The 18007-nt window shown below is 49.9% G+C and overlaps 2 protein-coding genes across 5 annotated transcripts in view; both read left to right on the top strand.

Annotated features, from left to right (window-relative positions):
* The window catches only part of LOC109973458 (protein Wiz-like), a 5647-nt gene extending 4423 nt beyond the window's left edge, over positions 1 to 1224 (top strand). The window contains exons 7-9 of the mRNA XM_020623077.1: positions 22 to 133; positions 489 to 926; positions 1103 to 1224. Coding sequence (XP_020478733.1) covers positions 22 to 133; positions 489 to 926; positions 1103 to 1224 — 672 coding nt within the window. The remainder of the gene's footprint in view (positions 1 to 21; positions 134 to 488; positions 927 to 1102) is intronic.
* On the top strand, positions 845 to 15143 carry wizb (WIZ zinc finger b). Of its 4 annotated transcripts, XM_020623170.1 has the most exons (12): positions 845 to 926; positions 1962 to 2381; positions 4015 to 4152; positions 4764 to 5321; positions 5426 to 5881; positions 6345 to 6851; positions 7325 to 7891; positions 7978 to 8189; positions 10277 to 10589; positions 11530 to 11695; positions 12290 to 12852; positions 14982 to 15143. In XM_020623170.1, the coding sequence occupies exons 2-11, from the start codon at positions 1994 to 1996 to the stop codon at positions 12642 to 12644; spliced, it is 3660 nt and encodes a 1219-aa protein (XP_020478826.1). In that variant the 5' UTR covers positions 845 to 926; positions 1962 to 1993; the 3' UTR covers positions 12645 to 12852; positions 14982 to 15143. The 4 variants fall into 4 exon arrangements, with proteins under 4 accessions (XP_020478826.1, XP_020478827.1, XP_020478828.1 ...); XM_020623171.1 differs by having other exon boundaries at positions 10340 to 10589; positions 12290 to 15143; XM_020623172.1 differs by lacking the exons at positions 845 to 926; positions 1962 to 2381 and adding an exon at positions 2396 to 2863 and having other exon boundaries at positions 12290 to 15143.
* Positions 15144 to 18007: the final 2864 nt, after the last annotated feature.

Below are 18007 nucleotides of genomic sequence, written 5' to 3'. Positions count from 1 at the left end.
CCCAGACTGGATGACGACAAGCTGCCTGGGAGTGGAGAAGAGGAGCAGGATGGAGATGAGAGCACAGAACCTGACAGTGAGGCCGGCTCACCTGGAGCAGTGCAACCACACACCAGAGCCCGAGCCAGCACAGGTGAGACTCGGTGTCAGTACAAACCCACTCCTGCCACTGAAATGCTGACTTTCTCAAAAATCTGTTTACACTCTGCGTACTCAGAATTCTGTCAAGAGACAGAGAACAACAAGATGAAAGCTGCGCTGTTGTTATAATAATGGCTATGTAAAATGAAGAAGCAGTGACTGAGGACAGTTCCCACCTGCCCCTGCTCTGCAGAACACTGTAGCACCGTGAAGCTCATCGTTTTGGTTCCGTCTCTTCCACACCAGCAGCCGTTTTCAGCTAATCAGACCTTTGATAAACCCACTGTACACAACACTTGTTTTTCTTTGAGGTAGATAAATCAGTTCTACTTATTTTTTCCTCACAGATGACTGCCCAGCACTGCAGAGTGCTACACTATCGCCCCCCCATGTGAGGAGTTTGAAGGATGGTGACGAGCAGGAAGTGGAGAATAAAGGAAAGGTGTTCTTCCTTAGGAAGAGCGCCCAGGTTACTGCTACCCCTGCAGGAACCGACAGTGACGACGACGATGATGACAACAGTGACGAGGAGCAAGTGCGACGTTTCCTGTCAGAGGGCATATTGGGTGAAGATGAGAATGATGAGGATGTGGAGGCGCTGAAGAGCGTGGAGAGGAAATGCCCCTACTGCCCTGATCGATTTCACAATGGAATCGGGCTTGCCAATCATGTGAGAGGCCACCTGAACCGAGTGGGCGTCAGCTACAATGTGCGTCACTTTATATCCCCTGAGGAAGTCAACGCGATTGAGAAGAAGTTCTCCTACCAGAAGAAGAAGAAAAAAGGTCAGCGGTTTGTTGCATTTTTATCAGACAGCGCTTTTTCAGTGTCTTTGTCCTCAGGCTGTGTGACAAGCTGAGAAACACGGCGTAGCTGAGCTGTACATGCCCTTTTCAGCTGCACTACAACTAAAGCATTTAGATGTTTTCACTGACATGCTTTGAACACTTGATGCGAACAGTTCTAGAAGTGGTCGCTATAATGTACAGCAGTGGTTTCCAGTCTGGGGGTGGGGACACCCACAAGGGTCACAGAGTAAGTCTGAAGGTTCATGAGATGATTCACAAAGTGAGAAAGGTTTAGGAAAACTGTTTCTGCTGGTTCCTTTTAGACTTTCCTCCGCTCATAGTTTTTATCTTGGCTAATTTGTGGATGAACTGCTTCTTTTAGTATTCAGATGCATAGGAGAAACAAGACTGTGTCTGAAGTGACTAAGCTGCATGTCTTTTGACTGTGGGAGGAAGCAGGAGTACCTGGAGAGAACCCACGCAGGCACAGGGCGAACATGCAGACTCCACACAGAAAGGTCCCGGTCAGCCATGAGGTTCAAACCCTGAAGCTTCTTGCTGTGAGGCAACAGTGCTAACCGCTGCACCACTTTGCCACCCTCATCCAATATGTGTGGAAATGTTTAACTCACTAAATCACACATAGTGGCACTAGTGGTAAGTGGGGGGGTGTCACTAAAACCAGTAGGATTCAGTTTTTGGGGACCAAAGCACCTATAAAGTGTTTGAGATACAGTGGTGGACCAGCTGAGGCAGCGGCGTGGCCAGGTCACTCTTTAGTGCAGGTCACAGGATTCACAGTGGAATCAAGAACCTTGATTCATTCAGGGTAGATTTTTTTACGAGGCCGCCTACTCGAGCTGACCTGTTGGACACTGAGCAGCTGCACCAGGACAGTTTCGGTAAAAGACCTTGCTCACAGGCACCACTGGTGTTGATGCCACACCGACCCCTGGCCTTAGATTTAAGGAGCCACAAGCCAAAACTTCTGCAGGTCTAAACTAATGCTTGTATTGCCTGTTCTCTCCGCAGTCGCCAACTTTGACCCGGACACGTTCAGCGTCATGCACTGTGAGTTCTGTAGCGCTGGCTTTGACACCCGGGCCGGCCTGTCCAGCCACGCCCGGGCCCACCTCCGCGACTTCGGCATCACTAACTGGGACGTCACCATCTCGCCAATCCACATCCTGAGGGAGCTGTTCTCCAGCAGGCCCGACCTCGTCATCCCCACAGCTCCCCCGCGGAGCTCCGGCTCCCCACAGGAGGAGGATGAGGTGGAAGAGGAGGAAGCGGTGGAAGAGGAGGAGGAGGAGGAGGAAGGGGACGGAATGGTTGAGGTAAAACTGGAGGGCGAGACAAATGCCAGGACGGAGAGTGCTGCTGTTTCTGATGTACTGCCTTCAGCATCCCCTCAGCACTGGAAGGAGGAGGATGGTGGAGGAGAGTGTGGAGGTAAGTTTGACCTCCGACCCTGGTGTGGCTGGTGCCTGGTGTGCCTGATGGTGTTAGGAGGATGAACTTGCTATGGAGATCTCTTTATTGATGAAGACAATAAAACAAATGTGAGCTAAGATGCTGTTGAAGTGTGTTTTAAATGTGCACCTGGCTGACCTGAGTGACACCTGTGATCCGTGTGAAGTGTGTGAATCGGTATGGTGGTTATGGAGAAACTCATCCTTAGCAGAGAGAGAGAGAGAGAGAGAGAGTGTGTGTGTGTGTGTGTGTGTTAGGGGGCGAGCCCCCGGTGCCCGCGCTTGATGTGGCGCTCGGTGCATTCATCCCAACCTCCGCCTCCACTCGATTGGTCACGCCTTAGCTTAGCGGTGCATATGGGGGCAAAATGGCTGCTTCCACCTCCCCGCAGACCCAAACAATAGCGGAAAAACTGTCTGGCTTCAGCTGCCAGGAGTCCGTTGCACTGCGGTTACGGACCGGTGAGTACCGCGCTGTGTTTCCCGTGCACCGCGTGCCCTCGGATCTCACGGCGGCGTCGCGCCCGCATCTTCTGTCACAGTGTAGCCAGACAACAGCCATTAAAACTCTTCATGTGAGAGCATGTAAAGAAAATCCCAGCCGTGCAGGTAGTCCGCGTCATGCGTGTCAGGAGCGCAGAGAGCGGCTCGTTATTGTTCCGGGGCTCCGTTTTTGCACGCACGGATCAATTGTGCTGCTTTTCTGTGGTGTGATTGTGTTGGTACACTTAGTTTTCTTCACATCTGGGCTTTTATTGTGCACGTCTGGGATGACGTCCAGTCTTTTCCCTGCTGCTGCAGGATCTCTACATTTACGTACAGTTGCCCAATCCTCGCCATTTTACTTTGCTTTGATTTTTGATAGAGGACACGCTGTGCTCTCAAGTGCGTGCGTGTGTGCATGTTTTTCCAATAAACCGATTGCTCAGGAAACACGGTAACTTTGTGCAGTGGGAGCGGTCATTTGATTCCAACTTAGCAGCGAAGTATATTGTTAGTATGACTTTTAGTGGACGCGTGGGTCGCGCACTGTTCCTGTGCCTGCGCGGAGCCAAAGTCTCGTTTCGCTCCTACTTTGTCTTTCCAGACGCAGCCGGGACGAGTCGGTGTCGTGTTCGCCATAATAGCTGGTGTTATAACGCTGCGCTCGTCGGTGTCACATCCTTTACAGTCAAGAGATGAAGTGACAAGCGCAGAGCCGCCCACCAGACACGAGCATTGTCTGTCTCCGCGTCTCTTTTGATTCTCCGTTTGTCGCAGAAAATGGCACTTTTGTCCCAGGAACGCCAGACTGCGGGGAGCACGGCTCCTCTGTTTGTGCCCCACAGTAATGCAGTTCCTACTTGTGTGACAGGGTTTCATTACTTGTATTGTGTAGGGCTCCTTACAGGAGGTGTTGCAGACTAATGCGCTGTTACTGGAGGACTGAGGACAGGGGACAGGGCTCTCAGCCTGCGTCTTTTGTTTCTTCTCAGGACACTCACACATGCATGTAACCGCTTTAGAGGGCTGACCTTGTATAAAGACATCTCATCTAGTGATGGCAGATCACTTATTTTAACGTGGTTTCTTCTGCTTAATTGGCCTAATTAACATGGTGTGTTGTGTTTCAGGTGATGAGGAGGAAGCAGCTGAGGAAGAGGACGAGGAGGAGCTGCAGCTGGGTGATCTGAGCCCGAGCCCAGGGAAAACAGGGCTGTACAGTGTGGACACAGGCAGCCTCTCTTCCGGGGAGGATGCAGACGCCAAGGGTGAGCCAGAACCATGGGACGGCTGTCTGTGGGGAAACCAACACTGAACCTAGGACAGTGGTGGGGGGTGGCAGACGCCAGAGAGTTGGTGTGCTGGGGAGCAACAGTGTATGTAGGGGCTAAAAGAGCACCTGTGACACAGCAGGTCAGGAGCGTGTTCACGGGGGAACTCGCTGGTTAGACGTAAGAATTCTACTGGTTTCATCTGGATGAACCTGGAGTTTAAACACGATGCTGCCAGTGAGTTTTGAAAACTAGATAGTTTATATGTGACTTGTAGCACCAGGTTTAGACTAGAGTATCTTCTTGGCCTCAGCAGCTTCTACCTGTCAGTGTGAAACCAGTCTGGTGCAGCTCTGTGCCCAGTCTCTGCTTTTTACTCTAGATGAATCTTTCCTACAAATGAAGCAGAACAGGAAGTCCTTATATGGTGATTTCAGGGCTGCTGATCTCATAAACGGGGCGAGTTTGTCATGTACAGCAGGACAGTCCGACAAATGTGGCTGTGAAAACTCACACGGACAAAGCTCGCAGAGAAAAGTGGACATTTATAAGGATGAACCTCGTATGAGGCCCCGTGTCTTACCAGCTGTTCTTGCCTCTTTTTTCAGTCCAGAGCTTGAAGTGTGAGGTGTGTGGGGTTCAGTTCGAGACCAGGCGGGGACTGTCCAGTCACGCCCGCTCTCACTTGCGCCAGCTGGGCATCAGCGCCTCAGAGAGCAGCGGGACACCCATCAGCCTCCTCTACCAAGTCGTCAGGGAGCGCAGCACAGACGGCCAAATAAGCCCATCTCTCCTGGAACCGCTTTCATCCAAGAACAACCCCCCTCCTATTCCTCCAAAAGATGACGATTTGGAAGACATGGACTTAGATGAGAAACCGATCCCTTTCTCCCCCCTGGCCAAAGCAGCAAAAGCAGTGGCCCCCTCCTGCTCGTCCACACCAACGCCTTCTCCTGGTGCCTCTCCAGGTCCGCCTCACTCTGCCTCCCCTTCCTCAGTGGTGAGGAAAGCCCCCATTTCCTCTCTGCTGCCTGTGTCTTCCCCCTTGCGCTCCCCGGAACACAAGGCCGGTGGAATGAAAAGTCTGACCTCTAACCTCTCTGGCCCAGCCGCGACAACCAAACCTCTGTGGGCCCCCCAGGAGAACGATGCTCCTCTCAACCTCAGTAAGTGGCCGTGTCCCCCACTGAAGTCTGTCTCTGATAATGTTGTAACTGGTTGCTGTTCCTTGTTGTGATGAGTCTCAGAGTAATTTCTTCTTCATGTGCAGCACTGGAGGTGGACCCCAACAAGGACATTGTCTGTCAGCTGTGTGGTGCCTGGTTTGAGACCCGAAAAGGCCTGTCCAGCCACGCACGAGCCCATCTGCGCCACTTTGGGGTGGAGTACTCTGAATCCAAGGGCTCTCCCATCGACCTCCTGAACCAGCTCATCGACACTGACGACTTTAAGCACAAAGCCAGTGTGCTGCAGCTGGACAGCCACACGGAACCACGGGGCCTCACTGCCACCACCGTCTCCCCCTCGAAGCAGTCTCTGCTGAGCCTCTCTTCTTCCTCCTCCTCGTCCCTCCTCTATAAGGTGACCACGAGTGGCGGGGGGTCGACGTCCAAAGCTACCTCTTCCTCTGCCTCGTCTTTGCTTGGCCCACCTGCCAAGCGACTCAAGTCCTCTTCCATGCAGGTCTTCCGCCTGAGCAGTGGAGAGCTCATGGCCCTTCCACACAGTAAGTACTGTTTGTTGTACAAAATGAATCCTTCACATGAAGCAAAACAAAGTTGAATGATATAGCACATTTTATTCAAAAACCAAAACATGTATGGAGCATCCACATGCAGATACTTGTAGACAGCCAAGTGTGTGTATAAGTGTGTATAAGTTCTCAGCCTGCTGTGGAACACTGCAAATGTTGGAGCACATCTAATACGATCGGGCACAGAATCCCAGAAAACTGCTTCCCTGCCTTTTGTTTTAACTGTTGGAACAGTGATCGGGCCTGAACCAGATGACCTGGTGGGTTTAGTGCCGGTCAGAGAGATCCTGTGGGGGTCACATTTGTTTTGCCCACAGTCTTAGGTGGACCAATGAGGAGGGCGCTGCGACATAAAGCGAGTCCTGTCTGCCATAATATATATGTTTGAGGAATAATGGTTTTCCTGTTCAACACTGAACATCTTCTGCTCTGTCAGGTGAACCTCCAAAGGAAATTGGCTGTGAGTTCTGTGGGGAGTATTTTGAGAATCGCAAAGGGCTCTCCAGCCACGCCCGCTCCCACCTGCGCCAGATGGGCATCACTGAGTGGTCTGTCAACGGCTCCCCTATCGACACTCTGAGGGAGATCATCACACGGCGAGGCCTGCCTTGTGCCCTTCCTCTAAAGCCTCTAAAGACTCCACCTCCTTCCTCTCCGGGGCCCCCTCGCTCCCCTCTGTCAACCTCCTCCTCTCCTTCAGCTCCAATCCTCAGCCGACTTCCCTTCACCTTCACCCGCCCCTCCAGTCCTCCTCAGCCCGCGGTGTCCAAGTCAAGCTCGGCTCCTCCGGTGTCTTCTAGCGGGCTGATCCTCAAGCTGAAGCCTGAGCCGGTGCAGCTGGAAGTCACCACACAGGGGGCAGTGGGCAGATCTGGGGGCTTCTCTGGTGACCCTCTCAACTGTAGCTGGAGCAGCTCGGACAGCGCGTTCCCCCTCAACCTGGGTAACATCAACCCTACCTTCTGTGTCAGGACTTATTTAGTTACTGTCTTGCCAAGAGTTACGTAAATGAGTAGACACCAATGTTACATCTGTACGGTAAATGTGTAGCTACAACTACTACGTGTCTTAGCTAGCCATATGGGGTGCTTTGTGCACAACTGGTCAGTTGTCATGGGACCAGCAGAGACTCCAGGACGTTACTGGTCCCAACCAAGACTGATAAAACAGCACACAGATTAATCCTGATTAAAAAAAAACAACAAACAGCATATTAGTTAGCTTTAGATGTGCAGGCAGGCAGATTGTGTGACTCTCGGATTGAGCTGGTCCTTATGCTAAGCTAAGTTATCCAGCTGCTGTAGCTTTGTATTCACAGATAGATGCAACACAGGAGTCAGTCTTCTAACTCTACTCCTTCAGGGGAACTTGCAACCCCGAGTACCAAACCCTAAATAAGCAATTTTCCTTCCACAGCTACGGGCCATGAAGCGGAGCCTACGAGGGACATTCGATGTGAGTTCTGTGGGGAATATTTTGAGAACCGCAAAGGGCTCTCCAGCCACGCCCGCTCCCACCTGCGCCAGATGGGCATCACCGAGTGGTCTGTCAACGGCTCCCCTATCGACACCCTGAGGGAGGTTATGCGCAAGAGAGGGGCGGGCACCTCCTCGCACTCAGATCAGGGAGTGAAGAAGGAGTTGAGCCAGGGAGCCAGCAGCCCCCCCTGGGAGAGCATGGGAGGCGCCAGCACTACAGAGGGTTCAGGCTACCAGTCGTCCAAATTCCGTAAATCTCCTCTTAGTTTGCTGCAGTCAGGCTCCGGGCTCCATAAGCAGGGCCTGGGGTCTGTGACCTCCCCTGCTGCCCCACCAGCAGGGAAGTTTTTCAGGATGTCCTCACTCGGGAAGAGGCCCCTGTCAGAGGAGGCGCAGCCGGTGGAGACTCCCCACTCATCACCACATCAGTTTAAACATTTCTCACCTCTGCCACGTGATTTCTCCTTCAAAAGAAAAGTGTCCCCAGACAAACACAGACACCAGGGTGAGTCAATCCCAGGCTTTTGTTTTTCTGTTGTTACTCTGCATTTCTCCAGTCTTGGTAGTTAACCCCTCTCTGGTCCTGTTCAGATCCCAGCTGTGAGCTGTGTGGCTTCTACTTTGAGAACCGCAAGGCTCTGGCCAGCCACGCGCGAGCCCACCTGCGGCAGTTTGGCGTGACCGAGTGGTGTGTAAATGGGTCCCCTATCGAGACGCTCAGCGCTTGGATACGCAGCAGGCCGCAGAAGGTGTTGGAGATGCACCGCAGCTACATGCAGGGGAACCGCTCCACCCTCAAGAAGGTGAGGAGAGGCAGTCAGCTCACTGTAGGATGATATCTCAGGCCAGTGGTATTTCCTCAGAGGTATCTCTGGTCTGGGACACTTCAGCAAAGCCTAATGTTGGGATGGTGAATGGTTTTGCTTCTCCGCAAATACCAGTGGAAGAACCTGAGCCTCCAACAAAGCTGAGCCAACACCTTCTCACCCCACGGCTTCAAATACTGACGCTTTGTCAAGCTGCTTTCTCGTACAGATGCTAAAGATACTTGGCAAAGCATCGGCAAACAGGTTGGTTTTATGCACTGAAATTAGGTGGCTTGGTTTAAGAAAAGACCGACTTGGGTAAAAATGCTCATCGGAAAAAAGACGTCTTTTTACAGTGGAATCAAACACCTCTCTGCTGTGGGAGAGTCAGCTGATTTGTGCACGGATGGATTCTCAGACAGGCCTACTGGGCACAGGCCCAAGGGCTTGAGAGGTTAAGGGGTCTGGGCTAGAAACGCTGGATGAAATGAGGGTTCACATTTCCTGTTTCAATCCTAGAAATCATTTAAAAAATGACCATGAAGGGACACAGAACTATCCAAATGAGATGGAGATGCAAGCCTACCATAAAGAGAGGCAGAACAACAATAAAGACACAAAACGACTGATGGTCCTATATACAGTACAAGGGGTGGGGGCCCGTTTGTGCCCGTTAGGTCCATTTTCTTACACTGCATCCATGGATTTGTGACTGTCCGACTGCTGCGTCAATATTGAAGTCGGCACACCAATAACGCCAAAGGCTCTTGACAAAGCATCAGTGTGTGACGCTCTGAGGATGAGAACGGGCTGGCCTCCAAAGCTGAGCAGCAGCACAATAAAAGATCATAAGCCACTGCTTCCCCGGTGTCTCTGAAGAGGCGTCACGCCTGGAGGTGTAACACGCCTCGGCTGGTGGCGCGACAGACATTTTGTGTCTGGGAAAGCTTCAGATGTGTTGTCTAACAGCTTTGAGCCTTACTGTAGATCCTGTGTCTTTACACCCAGCAGAATCACTGTGGGGACAGATGCCAGAACAACTCCGCTATTGACTTGATAGTTGCCATAGTAACCAGGGTGCCTGCAGCTTATGTTTCATCTCCAGATAAATTATGGCGTGCTGCTGATAGAAGAAAATGTATGGGTTTCTTCTTCTTTTTTTTCCCCCTCCTGAATTAGTTTCTGGTACATTTGCGTCACTGTTGCGCCTTTTCCCCGAGCTGTGCTGCGACACATACAGAACAGATTACCTTTTAAATGTCCTTGTAATCATATTGTAAAGGTTTGTATTCACACTGGAGAAATGAGCCCAGCTAAGCTGCATGTACTGACTGTTACGTCTGCATCCACGGGCCAAGTAATGGCTGGCATGATCAGTTTTTCATTTCTAGGCTATTATTGTTTAGTCGGGTCAGAAATTTAAACTCACTGAATTAATAAAATACTGGAGAAATCTTAAAACCTGGTCATTCTCAGTCAAGTTCTGGAGCATTTCAAGGCCTTCGGAATGAACTGCCTGTTATGATGCAGTCATTATGAAATCAGGATCTCATAATTACAGGGTCTTGTTTCATAATTAGCAGAGTCAGCATTTCTCATGCAACGCGTTTCCAGAATACCTTAAACTCAACATTAACATTTAGACTCTATAATAGGTCATTAGAAAGCCAAATTAAACATTCCAAAAAGAGTTTTTAATCACCTGGGTGACACTAGCAGCCTGCTAGCTTAGATTAGCACATAGGTCACTTCACCTGGCCAACGAGCAGCCCCGCACTCGTCACCTCCAAAGGCCACGTCATATTGACGCTTCAGTTTTTGTCTGGATTAAACAAAGCGTAGCGTGTTAACTAGCTGATTTTCTTACTTTTGGACAGTGCTATGCCGGCTGCCCCTGCTTCTCTGTGCTAAGCTAACCAGCTGCTTCATGGTCACAGCACACACACGTTCTCAGTATTAATGAAGACGTTCTGCTGTTGCACACGCTGCTAGAACTACTTGTGCTTAATGTAGTGTCGCCATAATTCCACAGGGATGTGTTAGTTTCAAGCTAATAAGACTGCTCATGTGTTTCCATCTTTCAGAAGAGCAGTTCACCTCTGAGGGCCTCTGAAGATTCTGATGATGTCCTCCCTGTCTCACCACAGAAGGCTTCTTCTTCTTCTTCCTCCTCCTCCTCCCAGTGGTCTTCTTCTCTGGCTTTAAGCCTGGTGCGACCACTGAGCCGTGAGGTCAGCCAGGGCTCTTCCAAGGCTGCGGAGAGTGAAGCCGGCACCAACCCGCAGTCCACCCCCATCAGGCCCGGCCGCAGCAGTCCTGGCGTCTCGCGGCTCGCCAGCGACCTCCCGCTTCAAGCACAGGTGGCTCGCAGTGAACTCAATGTCCGCCTGCCCAGAGGTATGTGGGGGCACAGCACTCGGTCATAAACCCACACTTTTCCGCTTATGGCTTTGTTAGTTGTCGGCTTCTGAGAAGAACATTTCAGTTGTTTGACTGAAAACCTTTAACCGATGAGGGGGGCCGACTGCTTTTAGCCTAGCATCCATCAGTTTGGCCCAGTCTGGATTTTGTACACACATTAAAGGTCCCCAGCAGGTAAATCTTTGTATAGCGCCACCATGAGTTTGGTGGAGTGGATCAGTGTGAAGCCTGGCTTCTACACTCTTGTTCCCTTCAGGATGAATTGCGGGAACTTTGGAGATCCTCTAAGTTTCAGCGAGCCCCATTGTCAGGTCACATTTTCAGAGCTAGTGACGCTCCGGTCAGCCTCGGCTGCACATGCTTGGTGCTTATCGTAGACGCCTCACTCGGTTTGTGAGGTTCTATCCGTGATAGTGAACATAGTAAGTTTTAAACCTGCTAAACGTTAGCATGGTAGCCTTGTCACTGTGAGCACTGACAGACCTTTGTGCTGCTGGCATGGCAGTAACACAGTCAGTGGGATACTTCAGTTGCAGGAGTCCGTTATGCTAAAGGAGAAAAAGAAACCCTGACAGTGAGGGTTTCATCTAGGGAAATGTTCAGAGCCACAGCACCATGCAAGCCTTTGTTTTCAGTGACACCGAGTTATCGTTTATGCTTTGACACTGAATTGTCTTCTCATTTTCTTTGAAAGTTAGAGAAAGGGCCACATTTTGACATGAGATGTACTGAAGAACCTTTTGTTCAAGCACACAATTAAGTTAAAATACATCTGCTGGGTCAGAAAGCAAGAACCGCCTTCTCGGCTTCCGCTGACTGAATGACCTCTGCAGCAGCACTGGACACGTACAGTGATACATTTCTGTGCAGACCCACTTTGCACCAACCCTGTTTGTTGCCTCCTCCTCTCGCTAAGGTTTCGAGCGTCGGCCCTTGAAGCACCCGTCCTGTCCAGATGGACCAGAGAGGGACAGCGGTCCTCCTAAGCCCCCACGCACAGGCACCGTCCCTGCCTTGGTGCCCAAACCCCCCTCGTACCCACTGGTCAAACTGGTGGGCAAGTTCTACACCCTGAAGTGCCGGTGAGTGAAAGCATTGCAGGGCCCAAGAGACTGTGTTCAGGGACCTGATGAGACAGCAGCTATTACAAAAGCTCTGTGGCTGAGTTTTAAATAGTCCCTTAATCCCTAAGCAGCCGTGGCCACCCCCACTGCCTGCCGAGCAGTACTCCACTTTTAGTTGCTAATGCACTGTGTTGAGAATAGTGAACCGTTTGGGATTTTAGGCAACATGAATGAGCATTAGAGCTGCAGTAGGAAAGCTTTGAGAGAATTGACTGCTCCTGAGGGAGGCAACGAATTTAACAGCGTCTGAGCTGGAAAACGGTGATTTGCTCCTTCTACACTACGACTGAGCTGCTCAAGGGTCTCTGGCTTTTGTTCACAGTGAGGCTAAACTGGAGTCAGACTGACAGTAGTAATGCAGGTGTTGTCACAAGGTGGTGGGCGGGGCTAATTTACTTTGACAACACAGGGTGGAGAAACTGGAAAACTGGAATAACAACAGGGGGCTGTAGGCAGCAGAGGGTCATGGAGGGGGGGTGTAGCTGAGAGACACCATGTCCTGTCCCACTGTCACTGGGGTTACCAGACAATGTGTTCTTCTGTCTGCGCCAGGTTCTGTGAGGTGGAGTTCCATGGTCCGCTGTCGGTGCAGGAGGACTGGATCAGACACCTCCAGCAGCACATCCTCAAGATGAACTACAACAAGCCTGCTGCTCCCAGAGCGGTCTCCGCTGACCCCCCTGCCTCGACTGGCAATCCAGCCCCGGTCCAGGCCTCTGCTCCAGCCTCTACCTCCAGTACCACCTCTGCCACACCTGGCCTCAGCGCCACAGCTCCTAGCAGCCGCTCCCCCACTCCTCTGGCCGAGCGCGCTCCCACCGTCACTGCCACAGAGATAGTAAAGGTCTCAGAGCAGCAGCCCCCCTCGACTCCGACTCCTGTTCCCCTCACTAGCCAGACGGTGTGAGCTCCTGTTCACCACCCACGAGCAGTTCACCCCTTCAGTTTTCACCTGCCTTATGTTTTTCCATCTGTTTCTTTCCTTGTTGTTGAAGAGAAGGGTTTCTCTCTGAAGCCCAGGCAGCTTTGAAGCAGCGTTCTAGACTTTAAGTTCCGTTACCGTGGGAACGAAGCTCTCTGGTGTTAGTGGGAACAGTCCGAGGTTCTGAGGAGAGGTGGGCCCATGTTTTGTGTTCACCTTGTTTATACTGAATGTGCAGGTGTTGACATGGAATGTTGCTCTACGTCTCCCCCCAGTCTCTACGTCTCCCCCCAGTCACTGGGTGATTTTACTGACACCCCCTATCAGTCTATTACCCCCAGTCCACCCTGTGAGACTTTGGCCTTTTCTGTCTGCACACTGGCAGTGCTGGCCTCAGCCTCGCACATAGAGGTCCTCACGGAGACAAAGTGACATTTCTAATCACGACAGTCTCACCGAGACTTTAAACTTGTGGTAACACTTAGTGTTAACGAAAAAGCACTTTGAACACTGACAGTGTCACTCAGCACTTACTGAAGCATGCACTGACAGCAGCTTCATGAAGCATTCACACCAGTTCGCTCTGTGCAGGTGTGGATTTCATTTGACCCATCGGTCTACACTTAGCAACCCATAATATCAACGTGAAAAAATGTTGACACACTTTGTAAAGCTATTAAAAATCACACATCTCTCAAACAAACACAGGTACTTGTAGAAGCCCCTCTGGCAGCAGCTTCCAGCCTGATCCCATTCCTCCTGGCAGATCTCAGTCACACCATCGTCACATCTCTCGACAGATGTTCCAGAGCCAGGGCTACCCACAGAAAGGTAGAGAGAGAGAGAGAGAGAGAGAGAGAGGACACACGACAGTTAGTGACGCGTAGCGGTGGCATATAAGAATAAAACAGAGGGGGAGGGGAGGTGTTGGACTGGCTGGAGTCCTCAGTGACTGGCCCTGAAGCTGCTGCAGCATTGTTACAGGTTACCGAGTGTAGACCCATGGGCCAAAGTGGCAGTTGGACCCATTTAACGTAAATCAACAACACAAAAAATGTGCAGAGAGTGGCTGAAAACTTAGTGAAGTTACTGTGAATGTGTGGAAGGTGAGGAAAACAAACTCCACCTGGTTAGAGAAGCAAGAAGTGGGAGCACACCCAAAAAGGGAAGACCCCCCCCGTTAACTTTATAATGCAACACTTTCCCAAAATACACATCTGCTGGAACGTAGCTTACAGCACCTGCTGCTACGTTCTGTGCACATTCATACACAAACGTCGGCCCCTTGCTGATGTCACTAATCCCCAGGCTGGTGTTGTGTTGAAGTGGGGCCTTAGAAAAGTTCCACCTTTCGTTTCCGTTCAGTGTTGCCATTTTCTTCCTGCCTTTCTCGATGTAACCAAATTCTTATTTATTTATTTTCATGCATCTGAATGTGGTAAGCTAGGTCATGGAATGTTTCAAAAATAGGTCAGCGGTGCACTTTGACATGGTGCACAGTTTGTGTGTGTGTTAGTTTCTGCACATATAGAGCAGTTGTGCATTTGTTTCCCATTTTAAAGTGGAAGAAGTCAAACTGCTCCTCGTTGGCTCAGAGTGAACAGTGTGGGAGCCTGTCTGTGCATAGTCTGGTCAGGACATCCGTCGTCGTGTTGGGATGTGCCAAAGCGTCTGTTTACTTCCTCGCCTTGCCTCTGTAGAAGCTGTTTACATCGGACCTGATGCTGGAGCACAGAGGCTCCACGCTGAACAGTGGACCGAACCAGCAGCGATCTGCATCCACCATGTGCACCGTCCAGCCCCTCCAGTTTGAAAGACTCGGGCTCCTGGGGTGGCATCATGGGACTCGTGTTGTTACTGTAGGGTTGGATGATTGCAGACTTGATTTGCAGGCCGGGCCGTCAGCCCCCGGTCCAAACCCAGAGACTGTGAGGCCGAGGTCTCGCTCTGGTTCCTTCCGCGTTGCTTCAGAGCGTGTCCATATCAACCTAGAGCTGAAGCAATAACTAAAGGGTCCACGTAGGCTGACGACCTTTTAACGTTTGTCCCAGTGTTTGAACTATGACTGTTTGACCCAAACGATACCCCACCCCTTTTATGGAGCATAGATACACACTATATAACTACATGTACTTAACACTGTTGATGCTAGTAGAGCCATCAGCAGTTCTATTAGCAAGGTAGTTAAAAAACAAGTGATCTTATTTCCTCTATTGTGATTTGACTTCAGCTCTGATGCTCTGTATTTTTTATTGCTCTGTGCATTTCTGTATTTGCAGTCCTGCAAGGTGAATCTTAGAGTATTTTTTATTTTTATCTTAGTCTCTCCAAGCTGAATCTCTGGTGCTGGTGAGAATGGTGGTGTTGGTCGGGAGCCGGTGAGTGACTGAACATGAGGAAGACATTTTAATGTCACGTCCTGGTATCAAAGGACGCTAATAATAATAAACCATTGTTAAAGGGGAGCACGGTGCCCTGTGATGACATGTGAGCCTCACTCTGCCGGTGCTGTGGCTGTGTTTCTGTGTGAGGTGTTCCCTTTTGAGATTACCTGAACACGCCTCAGCTGGTGTAACTGGCTGTACTGTGTGTGTGTGTGTGTGTGTGTGTGCATGCGAGAGAGAGAGAGATTGTGTCTGAGTGTGTAAAAGGACAGTGGGGTGACAGTGAGGATTTAAGAAGAAAAAGATGCAGTTGAGGAAAGAACTGTACTGTACACAAAGGGTTAAGTTTTAAGTGAACGAACTCCAGAACAAACAATAAATGTGATTTCAATTTCAGACACTGAACTGTGCCCTTTATTGTGTCATTAAAGATACAACACACACAGATGGTGACAAAGTAAAGGAACCTCCTGACCAACTGAGCAGAGACCCAACCAGCAGGGTCACTGATCAATCAGCTGATCATCGTCCTGATGACCTGATTGATCTGTTTATCCCCAGAATGTCAGACACGAGGGAAAAGTCCCACTGTGACTCTCCAGAGCCAAAGGTGACCAGAACATTGGTTTGGAAGGAGGAGCTTTCCTCCCTCCGACAGAGGAGACCTGACGCTGACACTATCTTTGCACTTTGATGTGCATCCGGCTTTGAGCAAAGCCTTTGGTCTTAACGGTTTCTGGCCACTAGGTGGAGGTACAACACTAGCTTTGGGTTTCTTTAATTTGAAGTGGACACAACCTGAACACAGCAGGGAAAAGCAGACAGTTGGGACCTTAGGTGACCCCAGTGTGCAAACTGTCTGGCTGCACCACGCGGCATGAGCATCAAAATAAAACACCGCTGAGGTGTCTCCTCCTTAAAGTCAACAGGACTTTAAGAGACAGTGAGTTTGCTCTGCACAGGTGAAACTGGCTTCAACAGCAACAAAGATGTGAACACTGAACAGTTTTGACTGGATGCACTCCACATAAATTGCATGTAAATGCATTTAGGACACGTACAAAGGTTTGCAACAGTTGTTCCTTAAACCTGGAGCAACAGGTCTTTGGCCACTTGGGACTCCCCCTCGTGTAGCTCTGGTTTTGGCTCTGTGTGTCTGCCTGCAGGGCATTTAGTGTACAGTACTGTTGGGATTCTTTTCCACAATGCATTCATTGATAACATGTGGTTCAGACCCCATTCTTTTTATGTAAATGATTGATTAAGGGTGTGTTTATATCTATTTTGTGACTAAAAGTGGGAGTGGACCAAAGCTTGTACACTTATAAAACAGAACCAGGTGCATTGTAGCTTTATAAATCTGACAAAAAGAATGCATACACTCACTTTTCTCTTCATGCGTACACATAGTTTTAGTCATGAATCTACCCAGAGTAGGTGCACCTGGCTGGAGGAGTCCCGTGACTCTGTTTCCGTGTTGTTTTACTTGGACATGCAGCTCCCACACCCACCCAAGAGCACAGGGCTATGTGGTGTTCCTACAAACATCTGTGTGGATTCTTATTCCCTTCAGTCCAGTCAGCGATGGGAAACTCACTAAGACAACAGTGTGGAGGAGTGAGGGTCTGAACAGTGGGTCCACTGCAGCAGCACCAAAACAGGACTAAAGAAAAACTGCTTTGTGCTAAAACAAAGACAAAGAAAATTCACCTACCCATCCAGATCGGTGAGAAGTTTCTTTTTGTTCTCAAACTGTTACATCAGCCCAGATGTTGCAGCTGAGCAGCATCCGACAGTTTCACCTCCGGTTCTTCTGAGTGTCAATCAACTGACCAGCAACAGGTGAAACCAGGTGGCTACCTGGAATCAGCCACTGCTGGAAAGTAACTAATTACTTTTACTGAAGTACTGTACTTAAGTACAATTTTGAGGTATTTGTACTGTACCTGCTGCTTCATCCTGTGGCTTCACCACATGCCAGAGACAAACCGTCTACTTTTTACTCCACTACATGTACCTGATAACTTCCGGGGTTGCTGAGGTAGTTAAGGAACTCCTTGGGGGCAAGGCTCCGGGGGTGGATGAAATCCTCCCTGAGTTTCTCAAGTCTCTGGATGTTGTGGGGCTGTCTTGGCTGACACGCCTCTGCAGCATTGCGTGGAGTTCGGGGATGGTGCCTCTGGTTTGGCAGACCGGGTGGTGGTCCCTCTTTTCAAGAAGGGGGACCAGAGAGTGTGTTCCAACTATAGGGGAATCACACCCCTTAGCCTCTCTGGGAAAGTCTATGTCAGGGTACTGGAGAGGAGAATCCGACCGATAGTCAAAGCTCGGATTGAAGAGGAACTGTGCAGTTTTCGCCCCGGCCGTGGAACACTGGACCAGCTCTATACCCTCACTAGGGTAATGGAAGGTTCATGGGAATTTGCCCAACCAGTCTACATGTGTTTTGTGAATCTGGAGAAGGCTGTGTTCCTCATGGCATCCTGTGGGAGGTACTTTGGGATTATGGGGTTCGGGGCTCATTGTTATGGGCTGTCCATTCCCTGTATGACCAGAGTAGGAGCTTGGTTCGTATTGCCGGCTGTAAGTCAAGTCAAAGTGTTTATTTGTCATATGCACAGTTAGGAAACGTGTTTCCCTGTACAATAAAATTCTTACTTTGCCGTCCACATGAATGCCACAAAATACAAATAAAATATAAAGTAGGTAAATAAGTAACACAAAGTTTAAGGCACTTTAAGCAGCAAATGCAGCAATATAATAAAAGAATATAATAAATGTATGTTGCATGGGAGCAGCATGTGCAGCAGTCAACAGTCAATGTGCAATTATGCATGTGCAAACTGAGAATATAAACAGTACATCACATATTTCCTGGTAATAAACTCCTCAGCTGTTTAGGAGTCTGATGGCAGAGGGAAAGAAAGAGTTTTTCAGTTTAGAGGTCCTGCATTTCACACTTCT

This window comes from Monopterus albus, unplaced genomic scaffold (assembly GCF_001952655.1).
Source record: "Monopterus albus unplaced genomic scaffold, M_albus_1.0 scaffold292.1, whole genome shotgun sequence".
Taxonomy (NCBI): domain Eukaryota; kingdom Metazoa; phylum Chordata; class Actinopteri; order Synbranchiformes; family Synbranchidae; genus Monopterus; species Monopterus albus.
This window is presented reverse-complemented; position numbering and strand designations above follow the sequence as displayed.

Excerpts from the sequence above, each read along its gene's own strand:
- wizb (XM_020623170.1), top strand. The coding sequence starts at position 1,994 with ATGCACTGTGAGTTCTGTAGCGCTGGCTTTGACACCCGGGCCGGCCTG. Across the intron at positions 8,190-10,276 it reads ACCGCTCCACCCTCAAGAAG|AAGAGCAGTTCACCTCTGAG; the intron begins GTGAGGAGAGGC and ends TCCATCTTTCAG. Across the intron at positions 10,590-11,529 it reads CAATGTCCGCCTGCCCAGAG|GTTTCGAGCGTCGGCCCTTG; the intron begins GTATGTGGGGGC and ends CCTCTCGCTAAG.